The 24402-nt window shown below is 42.8% G+C and overlaps 1 protein-coding gene across 1 annotated transcript in view; it reads left to right on the top strand.

Annotated features, from left to right (window-relative positions):
* Positions 1–24402, top strand: part of CACNA1C (calcium channel, voltage-dependent, L type, alpha 1C subunit) — an 847113-nt gene that overhangs the window by 747103 nt on the left and 75608 nt on the right. The window contains exons 33-36 of the mRNA XM_006891374.1: positions 1377–1409; positions 4334–4462; positions 8478–8543; positions 10341–10432. Of these exons, the coding sequence (XP_006891436.1) occupies positions 1377–1409; positions 4334–4462; positions 8478–8543; positions 10341–10432 (320 nt within the window). The remainder of the gene's footprint in view (positions 1–1376; positions 1410–4333; positions 4463–8477; positions 8544–10340; positions 10433–24402) is intronic.

Below are 24402 nucleotides of genomic sequence, written 5' to 3'. Positions count from 1 at the left end.
GACATTTTGGAGCCTGGACATGACATTCCGTGTGTGTGTGTGTGTGTGTGTGAGTGATCTGTGTCTGTGTGTTATCTCAGCCTGCTAGCTAACTTCTATTGGCCCCACACATTTCAGGCAAGTGGATTGACCTAGCAGCTGGTAATCTTCATGAAACGGAAATTGAGATTTGTTCTTTACGTGATGGAAAGGAATCCTTTCCTTCTCCTCCCCATCCTCATGCTGTCTCTGTTACCACCTTTCCCAAATAAGGATATCCTACCAATTTGCTGTGGATGGAAAAAGACAGCTTAGAAATCTGTTACCCAAGAAATATTTTCAGTCTGCAAGAAAATGTCTAGTTGTGCACATTTCTGTCCTTTAAATTGCCCTTACATGTTTTCCTTGTTGTATTTTGAAAACAGAAACACAAGAGCAACCATCTGAAAGTGGAGGGTAAAAGCAAGTCTTAATCTTGTAGAGTTAACAGCTCAGATAGTCGAGATAAGCTGAGGGCCAAGTTCTTTGAGCATGAACCCAGAGAGTGGGGACATTAACAAGGATACAGCCTCAAGGAACTAGCGAGAGGGTTGGCACAGGGATACTCCTCTGAGGCCAGTTTCTCAAGTTTTATCCCAAAATGAGTTCTGTAGGCAAACATATGAGGACATCTTTTTAGGATATTAATAATGATAATATCCTAACTTTGTGTGCATGACTTTCAAGAATTAAAAAAAAGTCACTTTATTTCATGTTAATGGCCAGTGTTCTCCATACTCGTAGAATAATGGGTGAAAAGGACCAACTCCTCCCTACATTTAATCCTTGGCCTCCTGTGTGGAGGTGGCTGGAGTATCTCTTCTGATTCTCTTCATGGAAAACTAGAATTCAGTCATCCTCAAACCTAAGAGACCCTTGCCCTTGAGCTTCTTTGCCTTATAAATCTCTGACCAAGGACAGGCAATGCCTTTCTCATTCTGTTGACACTGCCTAGTTTAAGCTAAAGTTCAGACCCTTAAAGATTATCTGAGAATATCTAACACACAGTTAATAGAAATAATAATTTTAAAAAAACCCAAACACCTCCATCAATGAAATCCAGAAGACCTCATCTACTCATCTGTAACAGGTGTGAGTTATATAAATTGTGGCCAGTGATGGTCACAGGTAAGAGGAAGCCTCTTGGGCCTTTGTTAAACATGGGACCCAGCTACGCAGAGCTCACGCTCCTGGGGATGCCCCGGAACCTGCCAGGCCTACGCTTTTGTGTTTCTTTCACTTGTTTCCTTTTGCCCTCTTCTGCCACTGTGTTGCTCCTGTGTTAGCCAAGACCTAGAATACCGGGCGTCTTCGTTGGAGACTCATTACAGCTTATCTCTATCTGCCTTTCTTTAAAGCCAGCTGAACATACCCAATGCTCTCCCTCTATGGTAAGACCGATCCTCCAGACCACGCTCCCAGCTTTTGTGACCCCTTCTAACACTTCCCACTCTGACCCATTTCCAACCCTAAGAGTTTCTTGGAGCCCAGCCTAGCTCCTGTTGCATGTAGCCACCGTGTCTGTGATGTGCCTTGCCTGCCTGGTCTTTTGTAAGCTGTGAAAATGCTGTTTGTGTAATGGTGTTCTTTTACCTCCCTAAGCTTTCCTTTGGGTGATAATTCACTGTGATCCTGACTGTCTAATGAGCCACTGGGAGAGAATTGGACCCAAGGGTCATTTCCTGTTTAACACCCTGAAGAGTTGCTGGCTAAAATCGCTAACTTTAATCTGCTGTGGACAATTTGTAGAAGGCACCTGTGAGAGCCAGGGACAGGAAGAAAGACAGAGATCTAGGCTGGAGACTGAAAGATAGACAATCAGCTTTCCAAGCATCCTTAAGAGGGTCAGACTATGAGCCCCCCGCCTTGTGCTCTGAGCCCAAGTTCACAGTCAAGGGTTGAAGCTGGGTTTTGTTGCTGAGACAGTGGTAGAAATCCTGGTCACTCCAACCATGTAACACTTAAGTTTTCTAAATTCTTAATGATTCTTAAAACTAGGTTATCACTGCTTGTCTGCAACAGGCTAGAAACAGAGAATAGGTCTAGATTATTTGATCAGATCATTTCTGATCTAGGAGTCTAGGACCTGGTTTAGCTAAAGTGACCAATATGTTACATAAGATGACCTTGGAGTCTCCTTGGGAAGGCCTCCCCCAAAATGCTGCAGGCACACACTTCAAAACAGGTCCACATGTATTTTTATGAAAGGATCCATGGATTGATGCCCTGAGTCCTTTAATGAGCACACCGGGGGCACAAATGGATCAGGTGGTGGTGCTCCCCAAAACAGCCATCCCAGCCTTGTTGAAAGGCAGCCAAGGGAAAGGCTGATTTCTTGAGTATTCTGCCACTCTTCACATCACCAGTCACTTGAACCTACTTCTTCATCTTACTGTCATTTAGTTTACTAGACGAAATGGTAGTATCCAAATGGAAATGTGCTCGTCCTTCTCCCGGAGAAGCATTCAGAAAATGCTGCAACTGAGGAGGCTTCAGAATGCACCACTGGAGTTCCGGCAGCAAGATTTTTTTCCCTTTTCACTCATCAGATCCAGATACCCCTGTGGCCCCAGTTTCTCAAACTCTTGACACTGGCAACTGAAGTTCCCCGTTTAAGCTTGTTCTTTCTTATTTTTTCCTCCTTTCTCAAGCATGGTGGAACTGACAGCCGAGTTATAAAACCCTAAGCCTTCTCTGCATACTCCTCAGGGGGAATACAACCTCCTTTTAAGGAGAGAAAATAGAATTTCAAGTAGATACACAGGTGCCAGAAATGCAAAGATTAAGGGCATCAAAGGTTTCAGAATACACAAGGGCAGGGCCACGATTCCTGATTGCCCCCTCAGCTCGCTGCCAGCCCCTCCAGCCCTGCTTGGCAGGCCCAAGCACTCGGGAGTCCGCCCCCTCCCTACACAGGAGCAGGGGCTCTAGGAGCTGCTGCAGAACTCTGATTTATATGCAAAGAAAAGATGTGTTTCTGGACAATCTGAAAACCATGAGAGACCCTCACGGCTTGGTTTTGGCCTGCTTCCAGGGGTAAAGGGTAGGCACTCTGGTGTGGAACAGCCGCCTTTGCATTTGCATTTTTCTGCCCCCGGTGATCTGCCCATTCTGGAGGAGTGACATGAGTGACCTTCAGGTCCTTCCTGCCATGACAGTGGTGGTCACAGCAGCCACAGGGTTTAAATAGGGGGAGGTTTTTGGTGCCTGTGACATCCTCAGAGGATGCCAACAAGGCATGAATGCTGTCGAGGAGAATTTGTCCCAGAAATCAACAGTGGCGCAAAAAGAAAGGTGAAGTTAGGGCAAGCAGAGGTGAAGGCTGCTCCAGAATCCCAGGGACAATCCAGACCTCTTTCCCGCCTGAGTGAGGCATGATGGGGCCTGTAACAGGAAACTCAGAGGGTCCGTTCTCTCCTGGTGCTGACAGTGGGAGAGGCTGGGGTGGGGCTGGGGGAGCTGCACTAGTCCTAGAGGAGGGGTACTACCCACCCCTTCACTCCCAGGTATGGCAAGAGGACGGCAGAAGCAGAGGATAGCAGGGAAGCCCAGGCTGGGAATTACCCAAATCCTAGCTATGTCCAGGGTCTCCTTATCCTCCTCTAAGGAAGGCATGGGATGCAAACGGAACACTTTCCCAGGTCCTTACCAAAAGACCAGCCTATGGCAGGGACCACAGCAGATAAGACAGGTAACAGAGAAATGCTGCCTTCCGAGAAGACAGGGCACGTGCCTTGAGCCCTCATCCCACTCTGCCTACCCAGACCCCAGTGGGATCATTCGTAAATCTACAGCAATAAGGGGTCATCCACTCAGCCAGTCCCCACAGAAAGGCAGGTTCTCCACAGATGAGGAGCTCCAGTGAAGCCAGGCAAGGGAGGAGATGGGGCCACCTCCTGAGTGAGCATCAAGTGCTGTTTGCACAAAGAGCAGCTGGCTCTGTACCTAGAAGATTTCCAAACATACAGAGGCTCCTTTGGAATCATCTGTTGCTCCATCCAAGGGTTTAAGAACTATGAGTGAAGAGGGGAGCATAGGAAAAAAATAGGGCCACGAGGTTAGGGGTCTAGGCATAGCTTGTCTCTGCAGAGACCATAGGGCTGGGTTTGTGTGGTTTTTTAATCCAGAAAAGATAGATACCCAACCTCCTACATAGGGACCAAAGGAGATATAGTCAAGTGCAGCTGACCTCAGCCCCAGCCTGCCCTCTCCCCAACCAAGGGCTGTGTTTCTCAGAGCAGGGCCCACCCACTTCTTGCCCTACCCTTCTCTAATGCTGTGTTAACTACTACCTCCTATTGCCAATGGATTCCAGAATGCAGAGGAGAACTCCCGCATCTCCATCACCTTCTTCCGCCTCTTCCGGGTCATGCGCCTGGTCAAGCTGTTGAGCCGCGGGGAGGGCATCCGGACCCTGCTGTGGACCTTCATCAAATCCTTCCAGGTAGCCCGCGCCGCACCTTCCCACCCAGAGCACAGCCCGAAGGAGAAGAGCCTCCTTACCTCGTGAGAAGGAGGGATGGACAAGGGGCTTCCACCTGGGGCTCCTGAGCCAGGTGTCATGGATGGGGGGGGGTGTGATGGGACAGGGGGATGGACACTCTAGGACTCAAACAACCAGAGAGCTGCCACTTAGCTAGCTGTGTGTTATCCATTCGGCCTCTATGAGTCGTGCTTTCCTCATTTCTTAAAATGAGATGGTCAAGCTAGATTTGTGGTCTTTGAAAGCATGATCCTAGAGCCCTGGACTTCCTCAGAGTCAGGGCAGGGAACAGAATGGAGGTGAAGGGAGGCAGAGAGGGTTCTGCTCTCCCCTCTCGTGCATTTCTCTGCAAACCTCTGCTGGATAGAGCGGGTTTGTGGTGTGGAACACATTGGGAAATCTGAGAGTCAGTCTCCCTGATAATCCCAAGCCTTGTTGGCCCTTCCAGTTGTAGCATATTTAGAGCTGGCTGTCACCATTCCTGCCACATCTGTAGTCCAAACCTGTTTTTACACTTCACATGGTCTTGGAGACCCTAGCCATCACCCCCTCTGAAGGGGGAGAGCATCTGCGTGTAGGGGCACAGGATTGCCTAACTTCATAATTAAGTCTCTTTTTCTCATCAGTCAGTTTTCCATCTGTAAAAACAAAACCATTATTGCCCCTGGCTCTGAGGAGTGTTATATAAGGCTGAAGTTAAAAAGCAGCAAAGCGCTGTTAGTTCACGTGGATTCCTTAAAGATAAATGACGTAACAACAACAATTTTAAAAAAATTTAAAAAAAAAAAACCCTCACATCATTGCCATTAAGTTGATTAAACTCATAGAAATCCCTTAGGACAGATGAGGACCACCCTATAGGATTTCCAAGGCTGTGATGGTCCAAGAGACTGACTTCCACCTCTTCCCTCCTTTGGTTAGTAGCTGAGCCCTGTAACGACTGTGCTATCAGGGCTGCAAAAGCCATTAAGTGTAGCTTTTCACTTTTGGGCTGACACTAAGGCAAGCTTCTCTCCTCTCATGCAAATATCATTCTCACACCACCCAAGACAAAGACACACACCAGCCCTGGAGAATGGCCTCTGTGTCTCTCCCCTGGCCAGGCCAGAGAAGGTGTCTGGTCCATATGTGCCATGTGGTTGTAGCTGCTGGCCTAGGACAGGGACTCTGTCAATCCTGCTTCAAAGTCTCGTTCTAAAGGTATGTCCTTCTGTGCAGCCACCTGCCCTGGGACTTATCACTGTGGCTCTTTAACTGTTTACTGGACTGGCCACCAAGGGACTCTGGGTTCTAGTCTAGCCACGCCCCGACACCCTACTTGACTGTCCTCCCAATAACCAGTCCTCAACCTGGCCACAGCAGACTCTGGACTTAAAGGTGAGTTGTGGCTCTGGACATAGCTGTTAGCCTGACAGAGGGTTTTCCTCCTGGGTTCTCTGCTTCTCCCGGCTCTGAGCCCTCCAGAAACCCTTCCCACAAGGCTCCTTCCACTCACAGATGATTCTCAAGTGAGAAAGGCCTACAGTGCACTGTTACTGCCCTGTCATGCACAGTCCTCCTGACCTTTCCATGCCTAGGAAGGGAGAGATGCTCCCGTGAGTCCCTTCCCAGGTGTTTGGCTCTATGTGCAGGAGGCGAGTGCTGCAACAGTGGAAGATGCCACCCACATCTAAAGTAGCTTACAATATAAATGTTCAAGACACATACACACAGCCCACCAATTAATTCCTCCCCTCCCAGGAATTCACATGACAAAAGATGAAAACATGCAAATGTGTGTATGATTGTGTCAAAGGAAATAACTATCAACCTCTATCAACCTAATTTCAGAAGGAGGAAAATGGAAATGTATTTGCCACACATCCTCAGGCCTCATCCAGTCACTCAAGTTCAGCGCCTTGCCCTCCAACATGTGCGCATGCGCATGCGCGCACACACGCACACACACTCACTCACTCACTCACTCACTCACTCACTCACTCACTCACTCACCCACTCTCTTAGAAGAACCAGTTAGCCCAGAAGATGTCTCTCCTCAGTCAGCATGATACGGGCATGGAATGGCTTGTGATCAGTGAACTTCCTTTACCCATCTCTTCCCTCTCCGTATCACTAGCCTGCACACCAATTCTGTCCAGGATCTGTGCATCTGTAGTAGAGAAAAGACCCAGGGGATGCATGAGAGACTGAGGAGTAGCCTGCTTCCTCTCCAGAATCTGTGGCCAGGATGGAGTTGAGCATTATCAAAACCAGCAGGTGGTGATTGTAGGCCCCCCTCACTGATCATGCTTGAGGAATAAGATCTCATGCGGTTCCACAAACCCTGATGTACCCTCCCCACCTCACACCAAGCTTATTCTGTCACTTGCTCCACCCTTCTCCCAGTCCTGCCTGCCTTCTTCAAGATTTCCTATCCTTGCCTGATTCAGCCCCCTGGGGTCTCTCTGGGGATCCTGATACCATCAGTCCTGGTGGGAGCAGGATTCAGGGTTCTGATGCCTTCAGCATACCCATAACCCAACAAACCTTCACTCCCCATACCCGTTACTAAAGTAACCAAGAGTGCTCTTGAATTTAGAGCAGGAATTCAAACCTGCCTGGCAAAGCTGCTCTATGATCTAGCAGTGCCATCTAGTGATAGAATAGATTCAGCAAAGCATTTTCGCCTTCATTCAAGACATCTATCTCAGGAACTGGCATTGAGTGTTCCTGATAACTCGCTCCAGAAAAGTTGCAGACTCTAGGAAGCTGAGTTGTCTGAGCCGTCCTGTTATGTGCACTGAGCTCTTTATGTGTCTTAAATAATTTATGTTCACAATCTTCCAGAGATAGTTAATCATTATTCTCATTTTCTGGACAAGATAGCAGGGACTCTGAAAGATTATGTGCCTACGTTCCCACAGCTAGTGAGTAGCAGAAATTATACTTGTGCCCATGATCTTTCTTCTAAGTTTGTCCTTATTAGATGTTTTTCATACAATTGTAATAATTGCTCATTACAGCTAGTAAAACAATGTAAAGCTCTTTAAGAATGAGATGGTAACCTGTCTCCAGAGGGAACCACAACTAGTTCTGTATCTCTTTGTCTCTGTCTTTTTTTGAGACAACTATGCTGTCAAAAACCTAAATGCATCAGAAAACACTGAAAATCAGTGTAACTGCGTGCATTTATTGGGAATAGGTGTGATTCCCATGGGGCAGCATCAATCTACGCTGATTTGGAAGGTGCTATGAGGAGAGGATAAAGCAGCAGGTTATTCTAGGTCATGGCCATGTCCTTTCTCAGGGACCCAGGGTCCAGGGTCAGTCAGTTAGAGAAATAGTGATGCCATACATTTCCTAGTTAAATTCTAGGGTTCCTGCTCCGGTGAAGTGGCCGCACATAGGTAATTCTCCAAAAGAGCCCGGTTCCTCAGGCATGATGATGCTGTTTTGCCTCAGGCATTGGGCTCTCTTAGAGAATTGTCTGTGCACAGCCAGTTATACCAGGCTATGGCTGACTAAAAATTACTTTAAGCAAACACTTCCTAAAGGTGACAGATTCAAAAGGACACCTGTGAGCAACTGGCCTGACTGGGTCACCCAAACCCATAAACCTAGAAATCTGGACTCTAGGAGAATTACAACTGTTTCTCATAACAGTAGTCCAGGGAGGTGTCGGGCATTCTTGTCCTTACCAAAGTGATGTCACATCACATCCGTCACTCTGCAGCCTGCCGTTCTCAGCACACCACACTGCTTCCAGAGGACGACAATCAAGCTAAAATGAGAACGTAGTGGGCATGTCTCAGGCCCCTTTCCCAGACTTCTGTAGGGCTCTTGGCAATCATTCCACCTTCCCCAGTAAGCCAGGCAGCAGCACATGGTGGCAGAGAGGAAGGAGGGTGTGCGCCTTTGTAATGGGCCCCACCATAGGGGCCTGCCTGTCCTCTCAGAGATGTCATGGCCTCACAGCAGTGTCTGTGCTTCCTTCCAGGCCCTGCCCTATGTGGCTCTCTTGATAGTGATGCTGTTCTTCATCTACGCTGTAATCGGAATGCAGGTAGGAAGAGTCTGCCCATCATCACTCAGCCGCTGCTTTGCGTCACCCTTGTCTCTTCCCAGTGCCCTGCCTCCCTCCTCTCCTAACTCCTTCTCTCTCTTTCTTTCCTTCCTTCCCCCTCCTCTACCTTCTGAGGCAAAAAAGGGCCGAATGCAGTTCAAGGAAACTAAAGAGCTCCTCTCTCCATGGCCCCAAGCCTGGGCTCTGCTCCCAGGGAAATCAACAACAATGACAAAAATCCTACTGCCATACTGCCATAAAGTTGATTTTGACTTATAGCAAATTTACTGTAAAACCTTTATGACTACCCATCTCGTTCCCAAGGGATTCTTGACTGGTGGATTTGAACCACTGATCTTTTAGTTAGCAACACAAAATGTATTGTGGTATTGGAGAAGAGTACTGAATATCTATGGATGACCAAAGAATAAACAGATACATCTTAGAGAAGATGCACCAGAATGCTTCTTGGAGGCAAGGATGATGAAGTTTTGTCTCACATACTTTGGGTATGTTGCTAAGAGAGGAAGAGAGATTATTCCTTGGAGAAGGGCATCGTATGGGGGAAGGTGGAGGGACAGTGAAGGAGAGGAAGACCCTCAACCAGGTGGACTCAGTGACTGCAGCAATGAACTTGAGGGTGCCAGAGTTTGGGAGGATGGCACAGGATAGGACAGGGTTTAACTCTGTCGTTCATAGGGTCACTGAGCTGTACTGGACAGCACCTAACAACAATAACATGCCACCAGAGCTCCTTCCTGGTAGGTGAAGCACTCCCAAATTCTGTAGTGGGCCTCCAGATGGATACAGAGCTTTCAGAGGTAACCACAAAAGGAAATTCCTGAAGAGCATCGTCATATTTTCTAGGCCTCCACATGAGCCTGAAGACTTCGCCTAACCCTGTGTCATTCAGGAGAAGCTAAGGACAGAGAAGAATAAAAGGATGAAGGGAAGAAGAGGAGGAGAAAATGAGAAAGATAGTAAGGGGAAGGAAAAATTAAAAGATGAGGAAGAGAGGAGAAGAGGGAAGGAAAGCTTTGTCCCTTCGAACATCTGGCAGTCTCCTGGCATCTCGCCTCTCAGGACACCTTCTCCTGCCCATGTTCAGGACTACTCCCGCCTCCCTTCAGGGCCTCAGCAGAGCTCCACATGAAAGAACTTCCAGCCTCACCCTGCACACCAGCAGGGAGAGTCCTCACAGCTCCGTAAGGCTCCCATGTGCGTGCCATTTCAGAAAGGCCCAAAGGCTCACAGGGAAAAGCCCTCAGAGATTCAAAGAGCTACTAGCCATTTGATAAAGGATGGTCATTTCTAAGATGACTGAATGTAACTTTACAAGACTTTACAAGACTTCAGGTGAATTTGACATAGCACCACAAAATTCAAGAATTAAATGTGAAAGAGTGCTTGGGATACAGAGATAAAATAACCAAGAAAAGGAGGCCCATGAGTCCTTCTTACTATTAGAAACCCAGGCTCAGTGTCCACTCAGTCTCAGTGTCCACCTAATCTTAGCTCCCGGCTCCACTGGCCCACAGGGACTTTCCTGGAGGACCTGTGAGACATCTTACATTTCTCTGTTGTGGAGAATTGGGATGGGAGGCCAGGAAAAGCGCAAATGCCTGTCTCCTGAAATTACGTGATCAGGTGACTTGGCATCAAGTGACTGTAACTTATGTACCAGCCGTTCCTGCTCCATGGTCAGTTGTGACCCCTGAAGAGTCCACTGAGCAGTGAGTGGGAATGGGAGGCTTCTCTGTCACCGCTAACCAAAGCCTTCTTTCCCCTTTCTACTAGGTGTTTGGAAAAATTGCCCTGAATGACACCACAGAGATCAATCGGAACAACAACTTTCAGACTTTCCCTCAAGCTGTGCTACTCCTCTTCAGGTGGGTCTCTGAAGACATGGTGTTTACCGCACGTCTGCGTGATGCAGGGAGTTGGGGGAAAGAGAACCCGAACCACCCTTGTCTGACTAAGGAATGAAGAATTTCATGATTATTATTACTTTCCTTTGAACAACCCACTGTATACCTGCTGATAACTCTCCAAAACCATGAAGGGGCAAAATTAGAGAATGAACCTCTGTTAAGAATCTGAACAAATTTAAATCAGTGGTGTCCCTAGAAGGTTGCAAGGAACGTGGGTGGCATCCCCTGACACTATCAGAGAGAGTAACACCAAACTGACTCCAGGGTTTGCAGTAGTGTTGGGCAAGCTGGCACTGCCACGGGAAGAGCCACCAAGGCAGTGGCATCGCCAGGGTCGGTGTCACCTGTTATCTAGTGCACTACCTTGTCACCAGTACCACCCCTGCATCACCTCCATCGGCAGTCTCTTAACCATCACTGTCACCCACCAGTCAGGATGTGAGTTGACTGAGGCAGCCTCCATTGAGCCAAAAGGAGGGTCTCACCGTGGCCACTAGGGTGGCGGGGGGGAAGTAGCCAGAGAGCTGCAGTGAAGTTTAGAAGACAGGCTATTGCCCTGCCTGGGGTAGGAGTGAGGCTAGAGCCAACCATTCTGCCTATGGAGGGAGATTTGCCTGCCAGCCCCACTCACCATGGTAGATGACACCATCAGTTACCTCACTGACCATGGTAATTCTACTGGCTTTAATCCAAGCCTGCAAAGGCAACTGACTTCTCTGGGCCCCATTTCCTGATAAAATAAATAGAGGCATTGATTACCTAGTGTGTCTCTACCAATTTACTATATTGTTGTTGATGTTGTGTACCACGCATTTGCGTTTGCATTTGCAGCTCAATTCTTTACCACTAAGCCACCAGAGCTCCCTTTTACTATATTATTGTTTGTTGTTGTTGAGTACCATCGATGTAGAACCTACTCATAGCAGACCCTCCAGTGGGTTTTCAGAGGCAGTAAATTGTACTGAAGGATATTGCCCATCTTTTTCTCACAAAACAGCTGGATTCAAACTGAGTTCTTTTTGGTTACCAACACAGTTCCTTACCACAAAGCCACCAGAGTGCTCTGTACTAGGAGAACTATATGACTGTATTGAGCTCTGATGACCTAGTGGTAAGGTGCTACGCTGCAATCCCAAAGCCATGTGGTTCAAATCCACCAGCTGCTCCACGGGAGAAACATGGGCAGTGTCCTCCAGTGTGATTAATCTCCTCCTGAGCGATTTATTGCCTCTGAAAACCCACCAGAGGGTCAGCTAAGGGTTGGTTTCTACTCTGTGGTATACAAAACATACTACTATATTAGAACGATATTTTTAAATGGAGTCCATTTCATTCTCAGTTAGACAAAGATGTGCAGCCTAGAAAGCATGAGTACAACACACTTGAGCTCTCATGCTTTCTAGCAGGCCACCTGCCTCCTTAACAGCTGCGCAAGGGAATGTTGCTCGTGGCTGCCCTGCTTCTTCCTTTTCATCTGGATTCTAATTATGACCCTTGGCTTCTACTCACTTTCCTATTCATCACAGGCTCAGGCCACTGAGTCCAGAACCAGTTGATGACAACTACCTATGCTAGCCCTGGACCAGGTGTTTTATAAAGCCTACTCCAGCATTCCCCATAGAGTACACCCTTTCCTAGGGAGTCTGAAGCCCCTTTCCAGAGGATCTTAGGGCCTTTTCTATCAGACAGCACTACTTTCCCATTTTCTAATCGTTATTGCTCAAACTGTATTGTATCATAATTACAAATTTGACATCACCACCTCCCTCAGATCACAATTTATGAGAAATAAAGGCCGTAGTAAGCTGCTATGTAACACTTGGCCATATTTAAATATGGGAGTTGGATACAGGAAATCCATATTTTTTTTTCTACACACACACACACAAAGGTGATCCAAAAGAATGTGAAGATTATTGAACAATATCACACCACATCTTGCTGAAGATTATCCAAAAATGGCTTAAAGCATTAACAGAGAACTGCCAGAAATGCAAATTAGATTCAAAAGAGACTATAGCACCTAGAACATCATTGTTGATGTCAGATGAATGTTGTCTGAAAGCAAAGAATAACAGAAAGTCATTTATTTGTGGGTTGTGGGGTTTTTGTTGTTGTTGTTGTTTTGGTTTGTTTTCTGGGTGTTTTTTACTAGGCGAAGGCTGTTTAGATCATAAAAAAAGTATGGCTAACTTTGAGAAAAGTTGAGAATCCCAAACTTAATTGAGCTCATATGAAACCTATAACAAGAGGCTATTGTCCAAACAGAGCAAAGGAAACTGCCTGGTTTAAAATCAAGAATAGTGCACATCAGGGCTCTATCCTCTCTTCATACCTGTTTGGTTTGTATGCTAAGCAAATTACAAAAAGCTGAACTCTATGAAGAAGAATCATATGTGGAGGTCTCTTAAGCAACCTGCATTATGGAAGTGACACAGTTTTGATCACTGAGAGTGAAGACCTGAAGCTCTTCCTGCAGAAGATCAAGACTACAGCCTTCAATATGGAGTATATCTCAATGTCACGAAAATCTTACTCCTGGGCAAATAGTCAACTTCTTGATAGAAAGAGAAGAGTGAAGTTGTTAACAATTTCATTTTATTGGATCCACAATCTACACCATTGGTACCAACAATGAATAAATCAAAAGACACAATGCGCTGGGAAATTTGCTGTCAAAGTGCTGGGACTAAGGTGCACCTGATTCAAGCCATGGTTTTTAACCTTGTTTCCTGTGCATCTGAAAGTTGGACAATGAATAATAAGGATGATAGAAGGATTGATGCCTTTGAGTTGTGATGTTGGAGAAGAGTATTGAATATCTCACAGACTTCCAAAAGAACAAATGAATGTGTCTTGGAGAAAGTGCAGCCTGGGTGCTCCTTAGAGGCAAGGATGATGAAACTTTGTCTCATAGACTTTGGGAATGTTACTAGGAGAGGCCATGACTGGGAAAGCGAGATCATGCTTAGAAAGGTGGATGGTCAGTGAAAATGAGGGAGGCCCTCCACAAAATGGATCAACACAATGACTGTAGCAATGGACTGCAGTCAGTGGAGTACGTCAGGGATGATGAGGGTACCCAGGACAGGGCAGGGCTCAGAGGTGGTGTTCCTGAATTATCTGTGAGATGTAGTTAACTTGATGGCCCCTAACAACAACAGGAAAATAAATAGGTGGCTCTACCTCCTGTTCTTTCCTAAAGTCCTTGAAAAGACTTTGAAAATATCTTTTAAAGGGGGGAAAAATCTCTTTTAAAATAATAAATCCATGACAGTGCTAGAGGGAAAAAACAAAACAAAGTATGAAGAAGTACTCTAATAAATGAAGATGAAATGGCCATTGAGTCAATTTTTAGTGCTTCTTACAAAGATGGGTGAAATGTTGCCTCACATACTTTGGGCCTGATTTCAGGGGGCACTAGTCCTTGGAAAAGGCTATTCTGGGAAAGGTGGAGGATCAGCTAAAGAGAGGAATGCCTTCAACAAAATGGACTGGTGCAGAGACTGTAACCGTGGATTTGCACATGGTAGAGATTGTAAGGATGGTGCCGGATAGGACAAGGCATTGATCTGTTGTTCCTTGGGTCACTATGAGTTGTAGTCAACTTGATGACACCTAACAACAACAGCTACAGAACAGAGTAGAACTGCTCCCATTGGGCTTACATAGGTATATAAATCATTAAAGAAACAGACTGATACATCTTTCTCAACTGGAGCGGATGACAGACTGGAACCACAAACCTTCCAGTTATCATCTAAGTATTTAGTCACTGCACCAATCTGCTTAGCCACTAATCAGGGCTCAAGAGTGCCATGGTGTTGTGTGTTTTCAAGTCAGATCCCACCTATAGCTAACCCTCAAACGGGTTTTCAGAGGCAATAAATCACTCAGGAGGAGATTGCCCATCCTTCTCCTGTGAAATAACTGGTAGCTTCAAACTGAGTGCCTTCAGGATTGCAGCACCACTTCTCACTTTGTTGTTCTTGTTGTTGTTGGTGTTATGTGCCATCAAGTCGCTTGTGACTCATAGCGACCCTATGTACAACAGCTCTAAACTCTGCTCTGTCCTGTGCCAATCTCACTGTCTCTGACACACTCATCCCGATTGTCCCAGTCACAGAATCAATCCATCTCCCAGAGGGCCTTCCCCTCCTGCGCCTGCCCTCCACCTTCCCAAGCATGATGTTCTTCTCCAAGGACCAGCATGACCAAAGTATGTCAGACGAAGCTTCAGAATCCTTGCCTCCAAGGAGCAGCCTGGTTTAACCCTCTCCAGGATGACTCTCCACACCAAAGTGGCTTCTCACCTTAAGTGAACCAAAAATGTTGAGAATTTCTAAGAGGGGAAAAAGCCTATGAGATTCAATTGATACAACACTTTAGAAAAGTTTACATGCTAAGGAAATGAAAAGGATTCTGAGGCTTCTCTGAGCTCAGGATCAGCAAATCCAGGGCCCAGGAGAGGTCGAGGGCCATGGCCAGGTGGGTTCCTGGGAACTTGCATATGGAGACCCTTTGCTACTACTGCTTTGAAGCTGAGAGCAGCCAAATTGCACTTTTCATCAGACTGGATATTAAGACACCCTCAGATTAGGCTCCCAGGGAGCCTCACCCTTGAAAAGATGCATCTTAGCCCCACCTCCACATGGCAGCACACCGTCTTTCTTTCAGCACACCCACAGAGAGAAGCTCCCATAATGAGAACCTGATCCATGGAAATGGGAACTAGGATTTTCAATCACAAAGCATAGTTAGTAGTAATCCCCATGAATTCAGAAAACGAATACCAAGACAGAAAGCCATCACACTCAACTCACAGATGAATGAGCAGCTGAAGAGGAAGAATGAATAGAGTCAAAGGATTGGAAAATAAGTACAATTCATAGCTTTAGGGAGATTAGACAACATATCATAGCTGATAAGTTTAGAAAAGAAAATAACTGGCTATTACGAAAAAAGACCTTAAAAAAGAAAATGCTGTGGTTGAAATAGAAAACTTAAAAGATAAATGGGCCATGTAGCAGAATGGACACAGCTAAAGAATCTATTCATTAATAAGCTGAAAGATCAAGCCAGAGGAGTCTCTGTCTATAGCCAAAATGACAGAGATTGAAAATATGACATAAAAGTTACTATATGGGGGGGGGGGAGTTACTATATGGAGGATGTATACCTCACAGCTGACACTCCTGTGGGTTTTCAGAGACAGTACCACTAAGAGGTCATGGCACTAGGGATATCATTGCTAATGGTAGATGAATCTTAGCTGAAAGAAAAGAGTACCAGAAAAATGTCTATTTGTGTTTTACTAACTATGCAAAGGCATTTGACTATGTGGATCACAACAGATTGTGGCTAAGATTAAGAAGAATGGGAATCCCAGAACACTTGATTGTGTTCATGTGAAGCCTAGACTTAAACCAAGAATCTGTTGTCTGAAAAACAGCAAGGAAACAGTGCATGGTTCAAAAGCAAGAAAGGAGTATGTCCAGGTTGTATCCTTTCTCCATATCTTTTCAATATACATCCTGAAGAGACCATTTGAGAGGCTGGGCTGTATGAGGAGGAATGCAGCATCAGGACTGGAGGAAGACTCATCAACAACATGTGTTATACGGATGACACAACCTTGCTCCCTAAAACTAAGTGCTTGAAGTGTTTGCTGTAGAGAGTTAAGAATTACAGTCTTTAATATGGATTGCATCTCAACATCAAGAAAAGAAAAATTCTCACTATCAGGCCAATAGACAGCATTATACTAGATGAAGGAAAGATTGAAGTTGTTAATGATTTCATGTTGCTCTGATCTACAATCAACCTTTGACACTAGCAGTCAGGAAATCAAAAGACGAGTTGCATTTGGAAAATCTCTTGTCAAGGACCTCTCCAGAAGTCTGAAGACTGAGGTGTATTTGATCCAGGCGATGATCTTCTCAGTTGTTTCTTGCTATGCATCTGAAATCTGGACAATGAATAAAGATGACAGCAGAATCGATGTGTTTGAGCTGTCATACTGGAGAAGATTACCGAACATATCCTGGACTACCAAGAGAACAAACAGGTTTGTCCTGGAGAGGGTGATAACAGATTACTCCTTGGAGGCAAGGATTTTGAAACTCCATCTCACATACTTTGTACTTGTTGTCAGAAGAGATGAGTCCTTTGAGAATGACATGCTTAAAATGGTCACCACAAGAGAGGAAGAGACAGATTGACACAATGATTGTGGCAATGGGGTCAGGTGTATCAGAGACAGTGAGATTCGATCAGGATAGGGCAGATTTCAAAGCCATTGTTAATAGGTTTGCCATGAACTGTAGTCATCTCAGTGGCACGTAACAACAATATGTTGTTGTTGTTGTTATGTGCTGTCGAGTCACCTGCAACTCATAATGACCCTGTATACAACAGCTCTGAACCCTGCTCTATCCTGAGCCAATTTCATTGTCTCCAACAGACCTAATCCCGTTACTCCAGTCATTGAGTTCATCTATCTCATCCAGGGTCTTCCTCTCTTGCGCTGTCCCTCCATCCTTCCAAACATGATGTTCTTCTCCAAGGACTGATCTCTCCTGGGGGTCACATATGTAGGATAAATCCAGAAAATCCCATCTGTCTAAAACTCCACATACAAAGAACAGAAGAAATGAAGAAGATGAAATAAAAGGATATCTAGTAAAACTGAAATAAATGAGTATTTATTGAACTGACAGACATAGAACAGAGTGGATTTATTCAGGAAGTCCCTAACTTGAAACATTATGATGAATTGTCAGAATACTCAGAAGAAAGAAATATCCTAAAGGCTTCCAAAAGGAAAAAAATTAGTTACCTTCAAAAGTATTAGAGTCATTTGACAATAGAGTTCCAATCAACAAAAATGTATACTAAAGGACAATGAAGTATATCATTAAAAATAAAATTTTGAGCATGTTGTTGTTGTTAAGTGCCATCACATCGTAAATGACTCATAGTGACCCTATGAAGGAACTGAACACTTGTATAACTTTCTTTTTTTTTCTCTAAGTTCAGAGTTTCCGGAGGCAAGTTATTTCGGAAGTGGATGCCACTCCTGCTTCCAAACCAGTTTTAATCGGGGAGCTCCACCAAACACTGTCCACTATAAGTAACCATTATCACATTTAACACATCATTATTATCACAGCAGCCACTAGTTAACCTCTGTACAGCAAATTGAAACACCAGTGCTATACCACTTAGAAGAATGCTTGACCAAAACCAATTAAAATCAGGCTTGAGGGCCATAGATTAAAATCACCCACGTTTGGCTTGCTAGCATAACTTTCTATCCACTAAGTCAACAGAGCTTTCTCTACGACTCAGCAATTCTATGAACAGTAGATCTAATCTTTGCCCTATCCTACAACATCCCCACAATCTGAGACATGCTCAAATCCATTGTTACAGTCACAGTATCAGTAGACTCCTAAATTAAGCCTAATTAGTATTCAAGTTAAAAAAGCAAAGACATTTTCAGAAATATAAGACTTCGGAAGCTTTACACCCTTATCTTAATAATCCTTCTCTGAAACAATTACGTAAGTGCCAACTTATACAGAATGACAAATCTAAGAGAGATGCAAAGTAATGGCAGAAGCATTTTGTCTTTTTCCAAGAACTGACCCCTCCTAAGAGCATGCCCAAGGTATGTGAGACAGTTTCATTTTCCTTTTTTCTAAAGAGCATCTTGGCTGCATTCTCTCCAAGATATATTTGTTCACTTAGCAGTACCTGGGATATTTAATGCTCTTGTCCAGCACCACAACTCAAAGGCATTGATTCTTCTTCTGTTGTCTTTATTCAGGGTCCAACTCTCAGATACTTTACAAGTAATTGAAAATACCAAGACATTAGTCCTTATGCTGACATCTTTGCTCTTTAGTACTTTGGAGAGGTCCCTGAATGTAGCCTTTTGCAGTGCAACTCGTCTTTTGATTTCCTGATTGTTGGTACCAAGGTTGTTAATTGGGAAACCAAGTAAGATGAAATAGTTAACAATTTATGTCTTTTCTCCATCTATAATGATGTCATCTATTTGCCTAGTGGTGAAGATTTTTTTATTTTCTTGATGTTGAGATGTAATCCAAACCAAAATGGACTAAGAAAACATTAACAATCCAATAAAAGGAAGGCAAGACAGAGGAAAAGAAAAAACAGAAATAATTAAATCCAGATATTGCAGCCTATAAAGAAGGCAAGAATAAGAGCAAATACATTAATAATCACTAAGGAAAATTAAATTACTTCAGTTTCTATACTAAAAGAAAAATTCTCTGATGTTGACTTTTTAAAAATCTAGCTCTCGGTTATTTATAACATATATTGTAAAACACAATGACCTCAGAAATAATAAAAGTAAAGAGATGAAAAAAAGATATACAGAACAAATGTCAAAAGGAAGAAAAAAGTATAGCCACAGTAATAATTGAAGAAAGAGAATTCAAGGTGAAAAACATCTACAAGACAAAGAAGAATTCTTAGTGTGGAAAGAGCCACTATGTATCAAGAATATATAAGTCATAAAACTATATCAGCTAACAATATAATTTGGAATTCTACCAATCAAACACCAATAGAACTACAAAGAAATAAATGAAGACATCCTGCCGCATGGCATGACCTGTCACAAGCATGCCAGTGCACTAGATTAGACTGGTATGCTGCATGGAAACCAGTCCAGCCCACCATCACCCTGCTGTCCTGTACCAGGAGCACCAATACTGCAGATATTTTTGCCTTGAACGTAGCTGTCTAGTTACATCATGTGGAATTTCTTAAGCTCAAGTGGAAGAGGCTGGTTGAAGCCACAATTTCTGGAGGGCAACAGACTCCTCTGTTCTGCCATTCAGGTACTTTGGCCTTAAACATGGCTGTCTAGCTACGTCACATGGGATTTCTTAAGCTCAAATGGAAGAGGCCAGTAGAGTCTACAGTTTTGGGAAGGCAACAGTCATCCTGCTTCAGATGGTGTTCCCCAAAAAGGGAACACCAATATACAGGTCCTTCACAAAACATATCCATACCCTGTGATATTATATAGGTACAGCACCCTAACATCTGCTAAGAAAAGACTCACATAATGCCAAGAAAGCAACAATCTGCCTCAGTCATCATAAAGAAACAAAATGACCCTTCTCCTAAAAAAGCAGACCCGATGAATACCCTAGGTAAAACTAGAATATATATGTTGATGTGGAGTTATTTGAACAACTACAGAAGATGCAAATGATGGAAGAAACTATAGAAGAAAGCCATTGAGAAAGCACTTATCCCTGAGACAGTGGTCCTGAAGAAATATCTTGGTGAGGGGAAACTTGAACAACTACAGAAGAAAATGCAAAAGATGGAAGAAAGAATTGACAGTATAAAGTGGGACAAGAACTTAAAAAATCATCACAAGACAGAGCGGGTACAGCCAACACAGTACTAGAAATAAAAACAAACAACTCATACAGTATTATACAAAATGAGTGACCGTGGAGGGCATTATGCTGAGTGAAATGTCTCAGTTACAAAAGGACAAGCACTGCATAATGCCGCTGATATAAAGCAGGACTGACATCGGAGTTGGGGGACACTAAGAAAAGAGGGGATAAATAATGAACACTACATTTAAATAGATGAAGGGAAAGAACTATCTAAAAGAAATATAGGATTAGGTATTATTTGCATGACAACAGTCCAGAATAAGAGGTGCATAGCAAGTGGACTGGGGAGGTGGGAGAGAGAAAATTGTGCAAAAATGAAAGAATCTTTTTAAAGAGAAAAGTGAACTGGGGAGGGGGGATAGGGAAGGAATTGTGCAACAATGAATGAATGAAAACCCAAGTTTTCTGTAAATTTTCATTAAAATATCAATAATTTTTTAAAAGCAAATAAAATGTAATCCAGAATATTAAGATCAAAATGGCAGAAGTGCCCAAGACTCTGGTGGGACAAAAATGTAGAACTGAAGAAATGGAACAGTGTCAGTGATCTGGAAGACAAGAGCCTCACTGGAAATATACTAGGAGAAAAATTGGAGATGAGATGTAAAGAAAATGAAGAAAACATTAGAATCATGTGGGATGACATCAGAAGGAACAACATAAGTATGATTGGGATTCCAGACATGAGAGTGATAAGAAAGTCACTGAGAAAATTGTGGAAGAAGTGCTAGAAGAAAATTTCTCAGATATTTTGTAAAATGGGGAAATATATATTCAAGAAGCATAGCAAACACTAGACCCAAAAAAGAAAAAAACATTAAGACATAGCGTAGTCAAATTCTCCAAATTAAAAGATAAGATTAGAATACTAAAAGCAGTTCAAGAAAAACAAAGAGTCGCCTACAAAGGAGAAGCAATTAGATTAAGTTCTGATTTCTTAGTGCAAACCATGTGAGCTAGAAGACAATGGGATGATGTACACAGAAAGTTGAAAGAAGACTATTGCAAGCTTTGGATCCTATACCCAGCAAAGATCTCCATCAAATATTAAGGAGAAATTAGACCCTTTGCAGAAAAGAAGGAACTTAAGGCCTCTGTGAAAACAAGACCAAAACTACAAGAAATTTTAAGTACAGTCCTTCACATGAAAATGTCAGAGGAAAGTGGATGAACCATAGTAACCAGGAACAACAGAAAAAGAAACACAGCAAAATGGCAATGGTAAAACCTGGCTTAACAATAACACTTAATTTGAATGGACTAAATGTGCCAATTAAGAAAAAAAGAATATCAGAATATTAAGGAAAAAAGAGTAGCAGAATGGATAAAAACCCCAAAGTCCATCAAGAGACATACATGTCTGAAAAAATGAAAGACAGACTGAAAATCAAATCCTGGAAAAAATATACCAGGCAAATGGCAACCACAAAAAAGTGGAGTGACAATACTAATCTCTAATAAAAGATACTTTAGAATGAACACCATCATAAAAGATAAGGAAGGGCATTGTTGTTGTTGTTATATGCCATAGAGTCTCTTGCAACTCATAGCGACCTTATGTACAATAGCCCTGAGACCTGCTCTATACTGTGCCAACTTTACTGTCTCTGACACACCTACCCTCATTACTCCAGTCACTTAATTATTCCATCTCATTAACGGTCTCCCTTTCCTTCATTGTCCCTCCATCCTTCCAAGCATGATATCCCTCTCCAAGGACTGATCTTTACTTGCAACACGCCTGAAGTATGTCAGCCAAAAGCCTCAGAATCCTTGCCTCCAAGGAGCAGCCTGGTTTCACATACTGATTAAAAGCTCAATAGACCAAGAAAACATAACATTGTTCAACAACATTTATGCAAAAAAATGATAGACCTGCAAAATACATAAAACAATGGTTAAGAGAACTGAAGAAAGAAGTAGACAGCACCACAATAGTAGTAGGAGACTTCAATACAACACTATCACCAAAGGATAGGTCAAGTAAAAAGAAACTTAACAAAAACACAGAAGATCTAAACTACATGATCAACCAATGCACATGGTACATTTTCCAGAATCCATCAGATATTAAACACAAAGCAAACCTCAACAAATTTAAAAAAATTTAAATACTACAAAGTATCTTCTTAGATCCTAATGCATTAAAACTAGAAATTAACCACAGAAAGGGTAAAAATTACAAAACCACCCATGTGGTGCAAGAACACAATTGGGTTATAAAAGAAATAAAGAATGAAATTTAAAAAAATAAAAAAGGTCCTTGAAACAAATGAAAATAGAACATATTAAAGCCTCTGGGCTACAGCTAAGGCAGGCCTTTAGGGTGGGGAGTTCATAGAAACAGGCACACACATAAAAATGAAGAAGAAAAACCAATGATCTAATGCAACACCTTCATCAAATAGAAAAAAAAACCAAAACAGTCTAATCCTACACCCTTTAGAAGAAAAGAAATTGTAATAACAAGAGCTGAAATCAATGAGATAGAAAATAGAAAAACAATTGAAACCATCAATAAGACCAGGAGCTGGTTTTTTGAAAGGGTCAATAAAATTGTCAAACCACTAGCAAACTTAACAAAAGGGGGTGGGGGGAAGACATAGACAACTCAATTAAGAGATGATAGAGGTGACATCACAACAGACCCAGATGAAATTAAATCAATAATATCAGAATACTATGAAAAGCTGTCCTCTGGTAAGTTACAAAATCTAGAGAAAATGGACAAATTTCTTAAAACTCATATCCTATCCAAATTGACAAGGACAGATGTAGAACACTTGAACAGACCCATGACAAAACAAGAAATTGAACAGGTCATAAAATTACTTTCCTATAAGAAAAGTCCTAGGCCAGATGGCTTTACAGCTGAATTCTACCAAACATTCACAGAAGATTTATCACCAATTCTATTTAAAGTATTTTTTAAAATGGAAAAAGAAGGAACACTCCCAGAGTTATTCTATAAAGCAAGCATAACCCTTATACCAAAACCAGGCAAAGATATACCATGAAAGAAAATACAGTCCAATATCTCTCATGAATATAGATGCAAAAATCCTTAACAAAATCCTACCTAACCAACAGAATCCAAAAGCATGTTGTTGTTGTTGTTGTTGTTGTTGTTGTTGTTGTTAAGTGCCATTAAGTCATAAATGACTCATGACAACCCTATAAACTTAAGACCCGAATATTTGTATAACTTTCATCATTTCTCCAAGTTCATAGGGTTTCTGGAGGCAAGCTATTTTAGAAGTGGATGCTATTCATTATGACCAAGTGGGATTCATAAAAGGTATGCAAGGATGGTTCAACAAAAGAAAAGCAATCAGTGTAATTCACTGTGTTAACAAAGCAAATAACAAGAACCATATGATCTTAGCAATTGATACAGAAAAGGCATTTGGCAAAATCCAGCACCGCTTCCTGATAAAGACATTCAGCAAAATTGGAATAAAAGGAAAATTTCCTCAACATAGTGAAAAGTATATATGCAAAACCAAGAGCCAATATCATTCTCTATGGAGAAAGACTAAAAGCATTTTCCTTATGAATAGGGACCAGACAAGGATGTCCACTGCCACAATATCTATTCCATATTGTATTTGAAGTACTTACTAGGGCAGTACAACAAGAAAAGAAAGTAAAAGGCATCTAGATTGACAAAGAGATGGTTAAACTTTTGCTATATACAGATGATTTGATAGTGTAGACAGAAAACCCCAAGGACTCAACAAAGAAATTGTTAGAGCTAATAGACCAATTTAGTAGAGTGGCAGGATATAAGATCAATATCCAAAAATCAGTGGGATTCCTCTACAGTAACAAAGAGAACTCAGAGAAGGAAACCAAGAAAGCAATACCATTTGCAATAAACAACCACAAGTTGAGATACTTAGGAGTGATTCTAACTAGAGGCACAAAAGAACTGTACAAAGAAAACTACAGAACATGTCTGCAAGACACAATAAAAGACCTACATAAATGGGAAAATGTTCCCTGTTCATGGACAGGGAGGCCAAATATTGTGAAAATGAGAGTTCTACCAAAAGCAACCTACATGTTCAGTGCAATTCCAATACAGATACCAAATTCCTATTTCAAGGAGATCAAAATGGAAATTGTTAAATTTATTTAGAGAGGAAAGAAACCCAGAAGCACGTCTGAAAAACAAAATTAAGTGGGAGACAAAGCACTTCAGAAAAACAAAAATTAGGTGGGAAGCATAGTGCTCCCTGTCTTCAAAACCTACTACACAACAATAGTAACCAAAACAGCCTGGTACTGGTACAGTGACAGGCACATATCATTGGAACAGATTTACGAACCCAGAAATGGACCCGTCTACCTAAGATCACCTGATAGTAAACAGGAAATAAAACCTATCAAATAGGGAAATGACAACCTCTTCAACAAATGGTGCTGGCAAAACCGGACTACTACCCACAGAAAGCTGAAACAGGATCCACA

Source organism: Elephantulus edwardii, unplaced genomic scaffold, assembly GCF_000299155.1.
Source record: "Elephantulus edwardii isolate Elephantulus edwardi_28Jun2011 unplaced genomic scaffold, EleEdw1.0 scaffold00096, whole genome shotgun sequence".
NCBI lineage: Eukaryota > Metazoa > Chordata > Mammalia > Macroscelidea > Macroscelididae > Elephantulus > Elephantulus edwardii.
This window is presented reverse-complemented; position numbering and strand designations above follow the sequence as displayed.